Raw genomic sequence first — 15,585 nt, forward strand, 5'->3', positions numbered from 1 at the left:
CGGAGAAGCAGCGTGGCTCAGTGGAAAGAGCCCGGCCTTGGGAGTCGGAGGTCGTGGATTCTAATCCCGGCTCCTCCACTTAGCTGTGTGACTTTGGGCCGGTCACTTCACTTCTCTGTGCTTCAGTCACCCCATCTATAAAATGGGGATTCATCAATCAATCAATCGATCGTATTGATTGAGCGCTTACTGTGTGCAGAGCACCGTACTAAGCGCTTGGGAAGTGGCAACATATAGAGACGGTCCCTACCCAATAGTGGGCTCACAGTCTCTGTAAGTTGCCAACTTGTACTTCCCAAGCGCTTAGTACAGTGCTCTGCACACAGTAAGCTCTCAATAAATACGATTGATTGATTGATAGGGGGAGATTAAGACTGTGAGCCCCACGTGGGGCAACCTGATTACCTTGTATACCCCCCCAGTGCTTAGAACAGTGCTTGGCACATAGTAAGCACTTCACAAACGCCATCGTCATTATTATTATTGGCAGGGTATTGGCGGATTCTTGACTTCGATTACGAAATGAAACTTCTGAATCACATAACTCAACTTGTGGACTCTGAATCCTGGTCGTTCACCAAAGTCCCGTTAAACACCTGCCTGGCGGAACTTGGGCCCTTGGAACCTGAGTAAGTAGATGAAGCGTCGCTTCTCAATCAATCAGTCAATCAATCAATCGTATTTATTGAGCGCTTACTGTGTGCAGAGCACTGTACTAAGCACTTGGGAAGTACAAGTCGGCAAGGGCGATTCCAACCCAAAGCTTTTCTTTTCCCGGTTAACTGCCGTTGGCTCTCGGCCCAGCTGTTGCGTCCTTCTAGTTCTGCGGGGTCCTTGGAGGCGTTGAGGTGTAGGCCAAGACGAAATTCGCTAGTATTTATCAAGTGCTTAACTCTGGGCGAGACACTGCGCTAAGCGCTTGGGAGAATAGCAGACAGCACCCCTTTTTAGACTGTGAGCCCACTGTTGGGTAGGGACTGTCTCTATATGTTGCCAGTTTGTACTTCCCAAGCGCTTAGTACAGTGCTCTGCACACAGTAAGCGCTCAATAAATACGATTGACGATGATGATGATGACCCCGGCCTTCGAGGCCTAAACGGTTTTGCAGGGGAGGCAGTCACTGAAAGAAATTAGCGTGGCTCCGTGGAAAGATCCCGGGCTTGGGAGTCAGAGGACGCGGGTTCAAATCCCCGCTCCTCCACTTGTCAGCTGGGTGACTTTGGACAAGTCACTTCCCTTAGCTACCCTTCCCGGCGCTTAGAACAGCGCTTTGCACCTAGTAAGCGCTTAATAAATGCCATCATTATTATTATTCTCTACGCCTCAGTTACCTCATCTCTAAAATGGGGATGAAGACTGTGAGCCCCCCGTGGGACAACCCGATCACCTTGTATCTCCCCCAGCGTTTAGAACAGTGCTTGGCACATAGTAAGCGCTTGACCAATGCCATCATTGTTATTATTAAATAAATATTGCAGAGAGGAGAAGCAGCTGAGTTTAAAGAGACGTAGGTCTGATGACTTGGGAAGTTTAGGCCTCTGGAGGCTAATAGAGAAAATCAGTCCCCCATTAGATCTATTCTATTTATTTTATATCTAGTCTATTTATTTTATTTTGTTAGTATGTTTGGTTTTCTTCTCTGTCTCCCCCTTTTAGACTGTGAGCCCACTGTTGGGTAGGGACCGTCTCTATATGTTGCCAATTTGTACTTCCCAAGCGCTTAGTACAGTGCTCTGCACATAGTATGCACTCAATAAATACGATTGATTGATTAGATCGGAAACTCCTAGAAGACCGAGTCTCTTTTAATATTAATAATCGTAATAATGGTATTTTCATTCGTCCATTCAATCGTATTTATTGAGGGCTTACTGTGTGCAGAGCACTGTATTAAGCACTTGGGAAGTACAAGTTGGCAACATATATGAGAAGCAGCGTGGCTCAGTGGAAAGAGCCCGGGCTTTGGAGTCAGAGGTCATGGGTTCGAATCCCGGCTCCACTACTTGCCAGCTCTGTGGCTTTGGGCAAGTCACTTCACTTCTCTGGGCCTCAGTTCCCTCATCTGTAAAATGGGGATTAATACTGTGAGCCCCACCGTAAGACAACCTGATCACCTTGTAACCTCCCCAGCGCTTAGAACGGTGCTTTGCACATAGTAAGCGCTTAATAAATGCCATTATTATTATTATTATTATATAGAGACGGTCCCTACCCGACGACGGGCTCATAGTGTAGAAGGGGGAGACAGACAACAAAACAAAACATGTGGACGGGTGTCAAGTCGTCGGGACAAATACAATTAAAGCTAAATGCACATCATCCAGGCACTGTCCTAAGCACTGGGGTGGATACAAAGCAAATCGGGTTGGACACAGTCCCTGTCCCACGTGGGGCTCCCAGCCTCAATCCCCATTTTACAGATGAGGTCCCTGAGGCCCAGAGAAGTGAAGTGGCTTGCCCAAGGTCACACAGCAGACAAGTGGGGGAGCCGAGATTAGAACCCATGACATTCTGACTCCTAGGCTCGGGTGTAGCCGCTACGCCGCCCCTGTACAGTGCTCTGCACACAGTGTGTACGTCAGTGTCAATCAATCAGTCTATTTATTGAGCGCTTAATGTGTGCAGAACACTGTCCCGAATGCTTGGGAGAGTACTGTGTAACTGAGTCATTCATTCATTCCTTCAATCGTATTTATTGAGCGCTTACTGTGTGCAGAGCACTGGACTAAGCGCTTGGGAAGTACAGGTTGGCAACATATAGAGACGGTCCCACATATAGAGACGGTCCCAATATTAAAATAATAGTAATAATATTTTAATATTAAAATATTAGAGTCGGTAGACACCTTCACGGCCCACAGGGAGGTTACAGTCTAGAGGGGGAGACAGACATTTATAGCAATAAATAAATTACTGATATGTCCATAAGGGCTGTGGGGCTGAGGGTGGACTGCATAAGGGCCCACTTGCCAACCTGTACTTCCCAAGCGCTTAGTACAGTGCTCTGCACACAGTAAGCGCTCAATAAATATGATTGATTGATTGATTGAGCCCCACGTGGAGGACTGAATGAATGAACAGGGACTGTGCCCAACCTGATTAGATTGTATTTACCCCAGTACTTGATACAGAGCCCGACATATAGAAAGTGCTTACCCTGACACATAGAAAGTCCTTAACAAAAACCATTAAAAAAAAAATCAACACACGTGGGACATGAAGATGCGCAGTTATGTCATTACGTGACCCTCAAAAGCAGCGTGAAAGCAGCGTGGCTCAGTGGAAAGAGCCCGGGCTTTGGAGTCAGAGATCATGGGTTCGAATCCCGGCTCCGCCACATGTCTGCTGTGTGACCTTGGGCAAGTCACTTCACTTCTCTGAGCCTCAGTTACCTCATCTGTAAAATGGGGATTAAGACTGTGAGCCCCACGTGGGACAACCTGATCACTTTGTATCCCCCAAGCGCTTAGAACAGTGCTTTGCACATAGTGAGCGCTTAACAAATGCCAACATTATTATTATAAGGGTTACAGATCTAAGGGCACTAATAATTTATTAAGCGCAAAACACTGTTCTAAGCGCTGGGGAGGTTGCAAGGCAATCAGGTTGTCCCATGGGGGGCTCACAGTCTTAATCCCCATTTTACAGATGAGGGAACTGAGGCCCGGAGAAGTGACTTGCCCAAAGTCACACAGCTGACAAGTGGCGGAGGCGGGATTTGAACCCGTGACCCCTGACTCCAAAGCCCGGGCTCTTTCCGCTGAGCCACGCTGCTTCTCTTCTGCAAGGGTGATGCAGAAGGGAGAGGGCAAAGAGGAAATGAAGGCTTAGCTGGGGAAGGTCTCTCGGAGGAGACGTGACTTTAATAAGGCTGCTTGAGGGTCACGTAATGACATAACTGTGTATCTTCATGTCCCACGTGTGTTGATTTTTTTTTTAATGGTTTTTGTTAAGGACTTTCTATGTGTCAGGGTAAGCACTTTCTATATGTCGGGCTCTGTATCAAGTACTGGGGTAAATACAATCTAATCAGGTTGGGCACAGTCCCTGTTCATTCATTCAGTCCTCCACGTGGGGCTCAATCAATCAATCAATCGTATTTATTGAGCGCTTACTGTGTGCAGAGCACTGTACTAAGCGCTTGGGAAGTACAAGTTGGCAACATATAGAGACGGTCCCTACCCAACAGTGGGCTCACAGTCTAAAAGTCTCTACCCAACAGTGGGCTCACATTCAATCCCCATGTTACAGATGAGGGAACTGAGGCACGGAGAAGATAAGTGACTTCCCCGAGGTCACCCAGCAGACTAGTGCCAGAGCCACTTACCTTATATAATAATAATATAATATATTTATATATATTATAATAATACTTAATAATAATAATTCTCTATATGTTGCCAACTTGTACTTCCTAAGCGCTTATTACAGTGCTCTGCACACAGTAAGTACTCAATGAATACGATTGAATGAATGAATGAATAATAATAATAGTAGTAATAATGACATTTATTAAGCGCTTACTATGTGCAAAGCACTGTTTTAAGCGCTGGGGAGGTTACAAGGTGATCAGGTTGTCCCACGAGGGGCTCACAGTCTTAATCCCCATAATAATAATAATAGTAATAATGATGGTATTTGTTAAGCACTTACTATGTGCAAAGCACTGTTCTAAGCGCTGGGGAGGTTACAAGGTGATCAGGTTGCCCCACAGGGGGCTCACAGTTTTTAATCCCCATTTTACAGCTGAGGGAACTGAGGCCCACAGAAGTGAAGTGACTTGCCCAAAATCACACAGCTGACAGTTGGTGGAGCCGGGATTTGAACCCATGACCTCTGACTCCAAAGCCCGGGCTCTTTCCACTGAGCCACGCTGCTTCTCCATTTTCCCCATTTTCCATTGCTTCCCCATTTTCCAGATGAGGTAACTGAGAAACAGAGAAGTTAAGTGACTTGCCCAAAGTCACAGACACATAGTCTTAGAACAGTGCTTTGCACATAGTAAGCGCTTAATAAATGCCATCAAAAAAAAAAGTCACACTTCTCTAACCTCCATATCTCTATATCTACCTCAACACTTAGTACAGTGTTTGGCACGTCATCGCCGCTTAACAAATACCATTATTCTCATCATAGTGAATGGCTAGTACAGTGCTCTGCGCACAGTAAGCTCTCAATCAATACGATTGATTGATAAATACGATTGATTGATAGTAAGTTGATGCCTAAAGGATCTTTTTGGAAGACCTCTTAGGTTGCTTTTGGGGTATGTTAGAATTGAAAGAGTCACACACTACAACTTGCCAAAGTGTAGACTATTCCCCGTTCTCAAGAGTTTTCTAAGCTGTGGGTTCATGTGATATACGAGGACTATTTCTATTAACTGCTTACTACGTTCAGGTACTGTGCTAAGCACTGCAGTAGATAGTCGTTATTTTCCTGGACTGTAACCTCTGCCCTTCACCCGTTTGGGGTATTTACTAGAAACTCAGGATGAGCGGGTCGTTTTTAGATATTCATTGCCAAGAGGCAGAGGTCGGGGGGATTCTAGAAGTTTTGATTTGTTATGCTCCGATTTGTTACTTGGGAACGCGGAGGTATAAAGCAAAATCATTTCAGTGAAACTTTTAGATCAGAAGAAGGAGATCGGAGAAATAGCGTGGCTCAGTGGAAAGAGTCCGAGGTCACGGGTTCAAATCCCGTCTCCACCAATTAGCCGTGTGACTTTGGCCAAGTCACTTCACTTCTCTGGTCCTCAATTCCCTCATCTGTAAAATGGGAATGAAGACTGTGAGCCCCCCGTGGGCCAACCTGATCACCTTGTAACCTCCCCAGCGCTTAGAACAGTGCTTTGCACGTATTAAGCACTTCACAAATACCACCATTACTATTATTATTAGAAGGGTTTTTTGAGGCCGGCATTATTGTTTTTTTTTTTACAGTGACCCAGAATTTGACATTACATTAAGATATAACTGTATCTTGGGGTTCTTTGCTGATATGACTCCATAAGGCTAATTTTGAATTTTTTTCAGAGAAATGATACAACACTGTCTTGAATGTTACGGAAAGAAATATACTGATGAAGGTGAGTGTCGGTAAGAAAGCCTACTGGAAATTTCATCCGTCCCTTAATCACTCAATCCGGGGTATTTATTGAATGCTTTGCTGTTTGCAGTGCACTGTACTAAGTGCTTGGGAGAATACAGTATAACAGAGTTGGTAGACACATTCCCTGCCCACAAGGCGAGCTTGCAATCTAGAGAGGGAGACAGAATATGAATAATTGATTTATATTTATATAATTTATAGATATGTAACTTAAGGTGAAACTGATTGTATTTATATATTTTTTAATATTTTTTAATATTTTATATTTTTGTATATTTTATATCTATATAAAACTCCCAGTACCATGCTTTTCCCCCTTGGCCATACTGCTTCAAGAAATTATGTGTATGTATATATATATATATATATATATATATATATATATATATATATATGTACATATATATATATTTATATATATATATATAATATATATATGATATTTTTTGGAGTGCCAGTTGACAGCTAAGCACTTTTCTGAACTCTTGGGAGAGGGCAAAGAAGCAAGACATATTCTCTGCCTTCAAAAATCATACTATTTAATGGAGAAGACAGGCGAAATATGTCTATAGATAGAAAAGGCCAGAGAAAGCACAATAAGTAGCATTTAAGTGCCTACTCTGTGCAAATCACTGTGCTAATGCTTGGGAAAGTACAGTAGAATTGGAAGACATATCCCTGTCTTCGTGGGGGAGGCAGATGTTATTATTACGGTATGTGTTAAGCCCTTACTATGTGCCAAGCACTGTACTAAGCGCCTTCCCCTCCCCACAGCACCTGTATATATGTTAGTACAGATTTATTACTCTGTCTATTTTACTTGTACATATTTATTCTGTTTATTTTATTTTGTTAATATGTTTTGTTTTGTTGTCTGTCTCCCCCTTCTAGCCTGTGAGCCCGCTGTTGGGTAGGGACCGTCTCTATATGTTGCCAACTTGTACTTCCCAAGCGCCTAGTACAGTGCTCTGCACACAGTAAGCGCTCAATAAATACGATTGAATGAATGAATGAATGAATCAGGGCCCACATGGGGCTCACAGGGAGGGAGAACACGATTGAATCCCCATTTTGCAGGCGAGGAAACTGAGGCCCAGAGAAGTTAAGAGACTTGCCCAGGGTCACACAGCAGGTAAGTGGTGGAGCTGAGATTAGAAGCTCCCAGGTGCTCAAACTCCCAGTACCGTGCTTTTCCCCCTTGGCCGGACTGCTTCAAGAAATTACCGGTAGGAATCAATCAATCGTATTTATTGAGCACTTACTGTGTGCAGAGCACTGTACTAAGCGCTTGGGAAGTACGAGTCGGCAACACATAGAGACAGTCCCTACCCAACAGCGGGCTTACAGTCTAGGAAGAAGCGCAGAGTTCATTAAAGATTCGTACTTAAGTGCCACAGAGAAGCAGTGCCCAGGGGATATGGATGTACCCGAGAGAAGAAAAATGACACGGATAAAAGAAAAAAAAACTTGAAAGATTCATTCATTCAGTCCTTACTGAGGAGTTATTGTGTGCAAAGTTAAAATGCGGAAAAAAACAAATAGGGATCCCTTTTTTCCCCCCTGCATAGGTGAAGTTTATTTCGAACTGAATGTGGACAAAATATGCAGAGCAACAGCACAAATGCTGCTACAGAATGCGGTGAAATTCAATCTCGCTGAATTTCAGGAAGTTTGGCAGCAGAGCGTTCCCGAAGGAATGACCACTCACCTGGATCAGCTCAAGGTGACTGGGGTGATTCCAGATCCATTCCTCGGGGAGCGGGTATAGCAATCAGTCAATCAATCAATCAATCGTATTTATTTATATATATTGACTCTGGAATTGGGGCCCCTGGGTCTGGCTTTTAAGAGCTGCCTGCCTGTTCCAGTTGGTTTCTCTCGCTCCCACCTTATTTATTTTTCCTTTATAATTGTAACGCAGCACGCGTTGAGCCGGATTTGCCTCGGTTATAAATTGGGCCCCTTGAGAGGCTCTCGTGGTATTAAGACCGTGAGAGAATTGCAGGTATTTCTTTGAAGCTCATTCGTTCTTTGCTGGTTAAAAATCGTCCTTTTCTGAAAGACCTCTCCTGCCGTCCGGTTCATAACGTCATGAGGCGACATTTAAGCGTCTTCGTTTCGGTACACAGAATGATGTTTGTCCTGTAATTACGTAATGAAGGTATTTTTAGACTGTGAGCCCACTGTTGGGTAGGGACTGTCTCTATATGTTGCCAATTTGTACTTCCCAAGCGCTTAGTACAGTGCTCTGCACATAGTAAGTGCTCAATAAATACGATTGATGATGATGATTTGTTAAGCGCTTACTGTGTGTCAAGCACTGCTCTAAGCACTGGGGTAGGACACAGTCCCCGTCCCTCGTAATTAAGACATGCTAATGATAACCCCTTGAATTTGTGTAGCTCTTTTATTTCCCAAAGTGCTTTCTCCACTGATGGTGTCATTTTAGACTGTGAGCCCATTGTTGGGTAGGGACTGTCTCTATATGTTGCCAATTTGTACTTCCCAAGCGCTTAGTACAGTGCTCTGCACACAGTAAGCGCTCAATAAATACGATCGATGATGATTTTATCTTCCCAACCTCCTTGCAAGGTAGAGGCAGGGATCCTTATGCCTGTTTTACAGATGAGGAAACACACCAAGAGCCAAGCGTTTAGTACAGTGCTCTGCGCATGGTAAGCGCCCAATAAATAGCATTGATTGACTGAGGGAAGTTATGACTTGTGCGGGATCCACCAGGAGACTAGTCAGTGGCAGGGCGGGATTAGAACTCAGGTCTCGGGGCTCCCATCTGTTTCCTCTTTCCATTGGTTCATTCATTCAGTCGTATTTATTGAGCGCGGACTGGGTGCAAAGTGCTGTACTAAGCGCTTGGGAGAGTACAGTATAACAACAAAGCGGCATATTCCTGCCCACAACGAGCTCATGGTCAATATAAATAAATATAAAATATTAATAAATAAATATTAATCCTGACCACAACGAGCTCATGGTCTATATAAATAAATATAAATATAAAATATTAATAAATAAGTAAATAATAGATCGATAAGAAAAATGACATGTATATACAGATATACATATGAGCTGTGGGGGGGGAGGGAGGATGAATGAAGGAGCAAGTAAGAATGGCGCAGAAGGAATTGGGAGGAGAGGGCTTCGGGAAGGCTTCTGGGAGAAGATGAATAAAATCTGGAAGTGGAGGAGAGCAATTGTGGGCGAGAGGTCACTCGTCCAAAGTGCCTCCCTGATAAGCTGATAGAGAAGCAGCGTGGCTCAGTGGAAAGAGCCCGGGCTTTGGAGTCAGAGGCCACGGGTTCAAATCCTGGCTCTGCCACTAGTCCGCTGTGTGACTTTGGGCAAGTCGCTTCACTTCTCCGTGCCTCAGTTCCCTCATCTGGAAAATGGGGATTAAGACTGTGAGCCCCCCGTGGGACAACCTGATCACCTTGTAACCTCCCCAGCGCTTAGAACAATCAATCAATCATATTTATTGAGCATTTACTGTGTGCAGAGCACTGTACTAAGCGCTTGGGAAGTCCAAGTTGGCAACATATAGAGACAGTCCCTACCCAACAGCGGGCTCACAGTCTAAAAGGGGGAGACAGAGCACAAAACCAAACAGACTAACAAAATAAAATAAATAGAATAGATATGTACAAGTAAAATAAATACAGTGCTTTGCACATAGTAAGCATAGTAGAGAAGCAGCGTGGCTCAGTGGAAAGAGCCCGGGCTTTTGAGTCGGAGGTCATGGGTTCGAATCCCGACTCCCCCACGTGTCCGCTGTGTGACCTTGGGCAAGTCACTTAACTTCTCGGAGCCGCAATTACCTCATCTGTAAAATGGGGATGAAGACTGTGAGCCCCACGTGGGACAAACTGATCACCTTGTATCCCCCCCCAGTGCTTAGAACAGTGCTTTGCACATAGTAAGCACTTAACATCATCATTATTATTATAGTAAGCGCTTAATAAATACCATTATTATTATTATTAGAAGCTATTCTATTTATTTTATTTTGTTAGTCTGTTTGGTTTTGTTCTCTGTCTCCCCCTTTTAGACCGTGAGCCCACTGTTGGGTAGGGACCGTCTCTCTATGTTGCCAACTTGGACTTCCCAAGCGCTTCGTACAGTGCTCTGCACACAGTAAGCGCTCAATAAATGCGATTGATGATGATTAGAAGCCCAGTCAATCAATGGTAATTACGGAGCGCTTACTGTGTGCAGAGTGCTGTACTAAGCGCTAGGGAGAGTACAAGTGTAACAGAGACTGTAGACACGTCCTTACGGCAACACCCGGATTTCTGGTGGTGAAAGCGTGTGTGAGGGTGATCCGTTCGTCTCCGGCCCAGCAATCGGCAGTGCTCCAGGGCGTTTCTTGGTGGCTGGAAATAACTCGGTGGAGTGTGGGGGGATGTGAGGGGCGGCAGAACTCAATCGCTTTTGGACTGACCCCCCGCCGCCGGACTCTGGGGTTTCCCCTCGGTTGTTGAGCCGACAGCCTGGGCATCCCACGGCTTTTCCATCCGTTCTCCCTTGTCCCAGGGTTTGGCCCTGATGGATAGAAACTCCAGACCAGAAACCATCTTCCTACTAAAAGTGGATGACCTGCCCGAGGGAAATCAGGAAAGATTCAACAGCTTGTTCACTCTTCGGGAGAAGTGGACCGAAGAAGACATTGCCCCGTATATCCTGTGAGTGTTTCCCGCTGGATTTGGTGGGGTGGCTGATGTTTTGGAAACAGGAACACGATAGGTAGGACTTGAGGAACGTTTGTTCAGCGTGGTGTACGAAGGGACGGACTCCGGCTAGGGTAAGCACGAAATCGTTTATTGGGTTAAGCAGCAAGACTTTTATATCTTTCAGTCACATTCTGTATTTTTCCACGTTCCTGTGTTTATAACGAACACAGCAATCCTGTAACCTTCAAAGCCAGTAGCAAGCAACACCCGTCCGCGCAAGGCCGTAGGGCCGATAACAAGTAACTCTTCCCTGTACAAGGCTGTGATAGCAGAGACCAGCCTTTTGGCCACAGCTCTCCTCTCGGTTCCTTGTTTACTCGGCCCTGCTGTTCCCCGCAGTTCAGTATGTTGTCTTGAGGGGAGATTCCATCAGTCGGTCACGTTGGGGAGCTCACCGTGTGCGGGTGGTGGTGTCTACAGCGATGGGAAAGCCTCAGGGAGGACAGGGTTTGGGTGAGTTCTGTTTTGGACATGCTGAGTTTGTGTTGTTGGCAGCACGTCCAAGGAGAGCCGTCCCGAAGGTAAGGGGAAATACGGGGCTGCAGAGAAAGAGATTAGTACAGTGCTCTGCACATAGTAAGCGCTCAATAAATACGATTGATGATGAGATTCTCACGTTGGCAACGTGGCTACCCACTCTTGTTGTAGTATAAGCACTTAGTACAGTGTTCTGCACACAGTAAGCACTCAGTAAATATGATCGAGTGAACATAAGCAGCATGGCATAGTGGATCAATCAATCAATCAATCGTATTTATTGAGCGCTTATTATGTGCAGAGCACTGTACTAAGCGCTTGGGAAGTACAAATTGGCTTGGAAGTCAGAAGGTCAGAAGTGGCTCTGCCCCTTGTCTGCCATATCACTTTGCTTATCTGGGCCTCGGTTACTTCATCTGTAAAATGGGGATTGAGACTGGGCGCTCCACTGCGTCCAGCTGATTTGCTGGATCCACCCCAGCGCTTAGTACAGTGCCTGGCACATAGTAAGCGCTTAACAAATTCCATGGTTATTATTACTCTCCCAAGTGCTTGACACAGTGCTCTGAAAAGAGTCTGTGCTCAATAAATGCCACTGACTGACTGACTGATCAACCTGTCTACGGATGAATTCTGGATTCCTTTTCTACTGCTACTCTTCCTTTTCTACTAGTTCTTACTAAATGCAATAAAATAATGCACTTTTAATTAGATATTTTAAAATTAGAAATACGAGAGTTGTTGGAGGAAGGAGAGTGCCAGTTGCTAGAGAGAAAAATTCCATATCCAAGTACTTGACACAGTGCTCCGCACAGAGTCTATGCTCAATAAATGCCACTGACTGACTGATCAGCCTGTCTACTGATGAATTCTGGATTCCTTTTCTACTGCTACTCTTCCCTTTCTACTAGTTCTTACTAAATGTAGTAAAATAATGCACTTTTAATTAGATATTTTAAAATTAGAAATAGGAGAGTTGTGGGAGGAAGGAGAGTGCCAGTTGCTAGAGAGAAAAATTCCATATCCGTCACCTAAAGAATAATAATAATAATAATAATGATGGTATTTGTTAAGCGCTTACTATGTGCGAAGCACTGTTCCACTGCGTCCAGCTGATTTGCTTTATCCACCCCAGCGCTTAGTACAGTGCCTGGCACATAGTAAGCACTTAAGAAATTCCATGGTTATTATTACTCTCCCAAATACTTGACACAGTGCTCTGCACAGAGTCTGTGCTCAATAAATGCCACTCACTGACTGATCAGCCTGTCTACTGATGAATTCTGGATTCCATTTCTACTGCTACTCTTCCCTTTCTACTAGTTCTTACTAAATGCAATAAAAAATGCACTTTTAATTAGATATTGTAAAATTAGAAATAGGAGAGTTGTTGGAGGAAGGAGCATGCCAGTTGCTAGAGAGAAAAATTCCATATCCAAGTACTTGACGCAGTGCTCCGCACAGAGTCTATGCTCAATAAATGCCACTTACTGACTGATTAACCTGTCTACTGATGAATTCTGGATTCCTTTTCTGCTGCTACTCTTCCTTTTCTACTAGTTCTTACTAAATGCAATAAAATAATGCACTTTTAATTAGATATTTTAAAATTAGAAATAGGAGAATTGTTGGAGGAAGGAGAGTGCCAGTTGCTAGAGAGAAAAATTCCATATCCGTCACCTAAAGAATAATAATAACGTTGGTATTTGTTAAGCGCTTACTATGTGCAAAGCACTGTTCCACTGCATCCAGCTGATTTGCTTTATCCACCCCAGCGCTTAGTACAGTGCCTGGCACATAGTAAGCGCTTAACAAATTCCATGGTTATTATTACTCTCCCAAGTGCTTGACACAGTGCTCCACACAGAGTCTGTGCTCAATAAATGCCACTGACTGACTGATCAACCTGTCTACTGATGAATTCTGGATTCCTTTTCTACTGCTACTCTTCCTTTTCTACTAGTTCTTAGTAAATGCAATAAAATAATGCACTTTTAATTAGATATTTTAAAATTAGAAATAGGAGAGTTGTTGGAGGAAGGAGAGTGCCAGTTGCTAGAGAGAAAAATTCCATATCCGTCACCTAAAGAATAATCATAATAATGATGGTATTTGTTAAGTGCTTACTATGTGCAAAGCACTGTTCCACTGCGTCCAGCTGATTTGCTTTATCCACCCCAGCGCTTAGTACAGTGCCTGGCACATAGTAAGCGCTTAAGAAATTCCATGGTTATTATTACTCTCCCAAATACTTGACACAGTGCTCCGCACAGAGTCTGTGCTCAATAAATGCCACTGACTGATCAACCTGTCTACTGATGAATTCTGGATTCCTTTTCTACTGCTACTCTTCCTTTTCTACTAGTTCTTACTAAATGCAATAAAATAATGCACTTTTAATTAGATATTTTAAAATTAGAAATACGAGAGTTGTGGGAGGAAGGAGAGTGCCAGTTACTAGAGAGAAAAATTCCATATCCGTCACCTAAAGAATAATAGTAATAATGTTGGTATCTGTTAAGCGCTTACTATGTGCAAAGCACTGTTCTAAGCACTGGGGGGGTGACAAGGGGATCAGGTTGTCCCACGGGGGGCTCACAGTCTTGATCCCCATTTTACAGATGAGGGAACTGAGGCATAGAGAAGTTAAGTGACTTGCCCACAGTCACACAGCTGAAAGTTGGCAGAGCCGGGATTTAATAATAATAATAATAATAATGGCATTTATTAAGCGCTTACTATGTACAAAGCACTGTTCTAAGCACTGGGGAGGTTACATGGTTGTCCTACGGGGGGCTCACAGTCTTAGCCCCCATTTTCCAGATGAGGTAACTGAGGCACAGAGAAGTTAAGTGACTTGCCCACAGTCCCACAGCTGACAGTTGGCGGAGCCGGGATTTGAACCCATGAACCAAAGCCCGTGCTCTTTCCACTGAGCCACGCTGCTTCTAACGTATGTTTTTTTTTTTTCTCCCTCTCCGCAGTGACCTGTGTGCAGAGAAACAAACCATAGGTGCACTGCTCACCAAGTATTCCCGTTCTTCAATGCAGAATGGCGTTAAAGTGTATAATTCCAGAAGACCCATCTCCTAAAAATGAAACATATGCTAAGAATCCGTCACGAGAGACAGACGTAGTAGACAATTGCCAATTGTGAGTTATAGTATGCTAGACTATGGTTACACGGCTTTTTTGTAAAGACCTTTTAATAGGGACATCTCACTGTATTAATTAAACAATTTTTGAGGTGGTTGTCTGGGATCTCGCTTTCTAGTTTCCTCCTGTTATTCAGTGTAGCTTGCGGTAGGCTGGCTGTCTCCGACGGCTGCCTCATCATCATCATCATCATCATCATCAATCGTATTTATTGAGCGCTTACTGTGTGCAGAGCATTGTACTAAGTGCTTGGAAAGTACAAGTTGGCAACATATAGAGACGGTCCCTACCCAACAGCGGGCTCACAGTGTAGAAATTGTTCAGAAGAAGAATTGTCTGTTCAATCTTCCAAGGTCAGCAGCATTCAGCCCTAAGCTCCTGGTTGCCTATCCCCCTCGCCGTCAAACAAAAACTCCTCATCCTCGGCTTCAAGGCTGTCCATCCCCTCGCCCCAGGCGCTTAGTACAGTGCTCTGCACACAGTAAGCGCTCAATAAATACGATTGATGATGATTTCCTCACTCCCATTCCCTTCTGCAGCACCCTGGCTCTCCCCACCCCACAGCACTTATGCGCCTATCAGCCGTTTTATTTATTCATATTGATGGTTTACTTGTATCGATGTCTGTCTCCCCCCCTCTAGACTGTGAGTGCGGGGTGGGCAGGGATTTTCTTTCTTTATTATTCATTCATTCAATCGTATTTATTGAGCACTTACCGAGTGCAGAGCACTGTACTAAGCGCTTGGGAAGTACAAGTCGGTAACAGATAGAGACGGTCCCTACCCAACAGCGGGCTCACGGTCTAGAAGGGGGAGACAGGGAACAAAACAAAACACGCAGACGGGTGAACAAAATCGTCAGAACAAACAGAACTAAAGCTATATGCACATTATAAACAAAATAAATAATAAAAATGTACAAGTAATAGAGTAATAAATCTGTATAAATATTCATTCATTCATTCAATCGTATTTATTGAGCGCTTACTGAGTGTAGAGCACTGTACTAAGCGCTTGGGAAGTACAAGTCGGTAACAGATAGAGACGGTCCCTACCCAACAGCGGGCTCATAGTCTAGAAGGGGGAGACAGACAA

At 44.2% G+C, this 15,585-nt stretch overlaps 1 protein-coding gene across 1 annotated transcript in view; it reads left to right on the plus strand.

Annotated features, from left to right (window-relative positions):
- The window catches only part of DSCC1 (DNA replication and sister chromatid cohesion 1), a 40,025-nt gene extending 25,430 nt beyond the window's left edge, over positions 1-14,595 (plus strand). The window contains exons 5-9 of the mRNA XM_038745259.1: positions 491-629; positions 6,037-6,089; positions 7,681-7,835; positions 10,661-10,809; positions 14,319-14,595. Of these exons, the coding sequence (XP_038601187.1) occupies positions 491-629; positions 6,037-6,089; positions 7,681-7,835; positions 10,661-10,809; positions 14,319-14,427 (605 nt within the window). The 3' untranslated portion in view covers positions 14,428-14,595. The remainder of the gene's footprint in view (positions 1-490; positions 630-6,036; positions 6,090-7,680; positions 7,836-10,660; positions 10,810-14,318) is intronic.
- The last annotated feature ends 990 nt before the right edge of the window (positions 14,596-15,585 follow it).

The sequence above is a fragment of the Tachyglossus aculeatus genome, chromosome 4 (assembly GCF_015852505.1).
Source record: "Tachyglossus aculeatus isolate mTacAcu1 chromosome 4, mTacAcu1.pri, whole genome shotgun sequence".
Classification (NCBI taxonomy): Eukaryota; Metazoa; Chordata; class Mammalia; order Monotremata; family Tachyglossidae; genus Tachyglossus; species Tachyglossus aculeatus.